We start from the raw sequence: 2,566 nt of genomic DNA, 5'->3' as shown, positions 1-2,566 counted from the left end.
CTTTTTTATAAGCTAAATGTCAAATTAAACTTCCGAGTGTAAAAGAAAAACGTGATCGATTACATTCTCTATTTATAAAAGATGTAGCAAACAAAATGCATCAAACAGCTAAACTTTCGTCCGTTTATCGTTTTCATCCTCTTTTGTCAAAACAACAAACATATTTGATTAATTATTGTGTCATTATCTCCGTGAATGTTTCTGGATAACCTTTAGGCGTTTATGAATATTCTGTCAGTACAGATTTTTGTAATTAATCGCTGTGCCTGAATCTAATCATATATCCCGTCCAAAAATATTTAAAACCTACGGAAACTTATTCTTGTTCATGTCAATCTATGTGCACGAATTTATACATGTTGCCTTGCCACTACCAGATTTTTGTTTCACAACCTGTTATGAACAACTCTTTCGTTACAGTCAGAAGTCTTAAGATTAGATTATTCCTCCTGTTGTCCTCAAAGGTATGAATTTATAACTCCCCATTACCTTCACATCTTCAAAGTTTCAAGGATAGATGATCTCTTTTTCCAGTTTTCGAAGCTTTAGGAATGGAAAAATCTTCCAATAACCTATAAAGAACGAATCTGTCCCCTTACTTGTTTTTTTTCTAAAAGTTTTAGCAGATCGTCCCCCCCCCCCCCCCCTTTCAAATAAGATGAAGAAAATGTTAAAAATTAAATCCTCTTCCCATTGTCTTCGAAACGCTTAGAAAAACATGTCACTCTCCCAAGTCGTCATCAAAGGTGATAGAAACCAACACCTTTGTTATCCGCTGTAAGAAGTTCGAAGAATGAGTATAACTTCCAAATGCTTTCAGAAGTTTTAAAGTTTATCCTTCTTCTCTACGTCACCCTGCAGTTTACAGCGCATAAAAAACACTTTCGACTTTCTTCGGAAGTCTTGAGAATACTGTTTACAAAAGTTTTAAAATACATAAAACGAACACAGAGACTTTCGGAGGTTTTGAAACCTTCATCGATTGCAACTGCCTTCAGAAATTTTTTCGAAATGGAAGTAACTTCAAGTAATTAAGTTGAGTTAAATATAAAATTTAGACCAAAGGCCAAGCACTTGGACCTATGAGGTCATTCAGCGCTGAAATCGAAATTGATAGTAAAAGGTGTAACGGGAGGAAACCTTGCAGTTACCCTATGAATCAAGTGTAGGGGAGGGTGAAAGTAAGACGAAGAAAGAAAAGTTTCAGTAAAAGGAACGAAAGTGGTAGCAGCTAGGGCGGAAGGGGACGCTGCAAAGACCTTAAGTAATGCCTACAGTGCACCACATGAGGTCCAGTGACGGAACTAATCCTCCCCTACAGGATTCAAGAAATTAAGAGAGCATATTAAGCCTAGAACTGTCTTTAGTGGTTGAAGAATTGGTGTCTCAGCTTGTTTCAGAAACCTTAAAAGCAAATATCTGGTCAACTGCCCCGAAGGATAAAGTGTGCAAACCATTCACAAGCTTAAAAGTCCATACGCAGAACACTCATCCATTTCAAACTTTTTCTTTCAGGTAAAAAATGCTGCAGCAGTCATTTGTTGTAGTTTGTGTCATCTTACTGGCACTCAATGGCATCGTCTCTTCGAGTCCTCTAGAAATCAGCAACGGACCTAACACAGCCTCTGCTGAAATATCCAATGGCTGATTTGACAGAGAATATGAAGACCCCAGCCACTGTCGACTTTTACACCAAGTGCGTCATCGGAGAAGGACCGTGCAACGCAGTTGGTACAGCCCTCAGATGTAAGATTTCATCACAATTGTTTGTATAAAATTGGAATAGAATATAGAATTGAGGCCAAAGACCAAGCGCTGGGACCAATGAGGCTATTCAGTGCTGAAATGGAAACATGATGGTAGAAAGGTTTGAAAGGTATAACAGGGAGCAAACCTCGCAGTTGCACTATGTAGTAACAATTGTCAGAAGAGACTAGGAAGTAAGATGAAAGAAAGACAATAGGAACAGAGGTACGTACAGTGAAGGAACGAAAGTGGTTGCAGAAGGGGCCGAAGTGAAGCTGCAAAGAACCCTAATTAAGTCATCCCTACAATGCACTGCTTGAGGTGCACTGGCGGTTTGTATAAAAATGAATTTCATACACTTTTTGGTATGTATAAAAATGTTAAGGAACAGGTGAGTAGGTAGTTGATATACTACGCAAATTAATCAGTATGAAAGAAATTGTGAAAATAGCATAATGGTACCCCTCGTGAAATAACACATTAATTTTGTCTCCTCAGCACTTCTATGGGACCCCGTGCCTGGACAACCAATCTGCTACGGTTGCAACGAAAGCCAGATGCAACGTGTACGATACGTGATAGACACCATGAAGGCCCAGTACCCACTCCAAGCTTGCAAGATCAGAGCCAAACTGGGAGAGATCAGGCCCATCTTCAGTGACGTAAAGTGCTGAAGGCCGAGACCCGCCTGTGCAAGAACATCACACCTGTTCTAATTTTTGTGAGATGATTGAATTCATTTTTCTTGCTTCTTTATTTCTATCCTAGTAAACTCCTTCAAAGTCCCCCGAGCCTTTCTCTCTTGACTACATTTTAAAAG

The 2,566-nt window shown here is 39.2% G+C and overlaps 1 protein-coding gene across 1 annotated transcript; it reads left to right on the top strand.

Annotated features, from left to right (window-relative positions):
- The first annotated feature begins 1,602 nt into the window (after positions 1-1,602).
- LOC135220287 (uncharacterized) lies at positions 1,603-2,566 on the top strand. Its single transcript, XM_064257542.1, has 2 exons — positions 1,603-1,746; positions 2,245-2,566. The coding sequence occupies exons 1-2, from the start codon at positions 1,641-1,643 to the stop codon at positions 2,418-2,420; spliced, it is 282 nt and encodes a 93-aa protein (XP_064113612.1). The 5' UTR covers positions 1,603-1,640; the 3' UTR covers positions 2,421-2,566.

This window comes from Macrobrachium nipponense, chromosome 1, assembly GCF_015104395.2.
Source record: "Macrobrachium nipponense isolate FS-2020 chromosome 1, ASM1510439v2, whole genome shotgun sequence".
NCBI classification, from domain to species: domain Eukaryota; kingdom Metazoa; phylum Arthropoda; class Malacostraca; order Decapoda; family Palaemonidae; genus Macrobrachium; species Macrobrachium nipponense.
The sequence above is the reverse complement of the archived record's forward strand: the minus strand, read 5'-3'. Positions and strand labels throughout refer to the sequence as shown.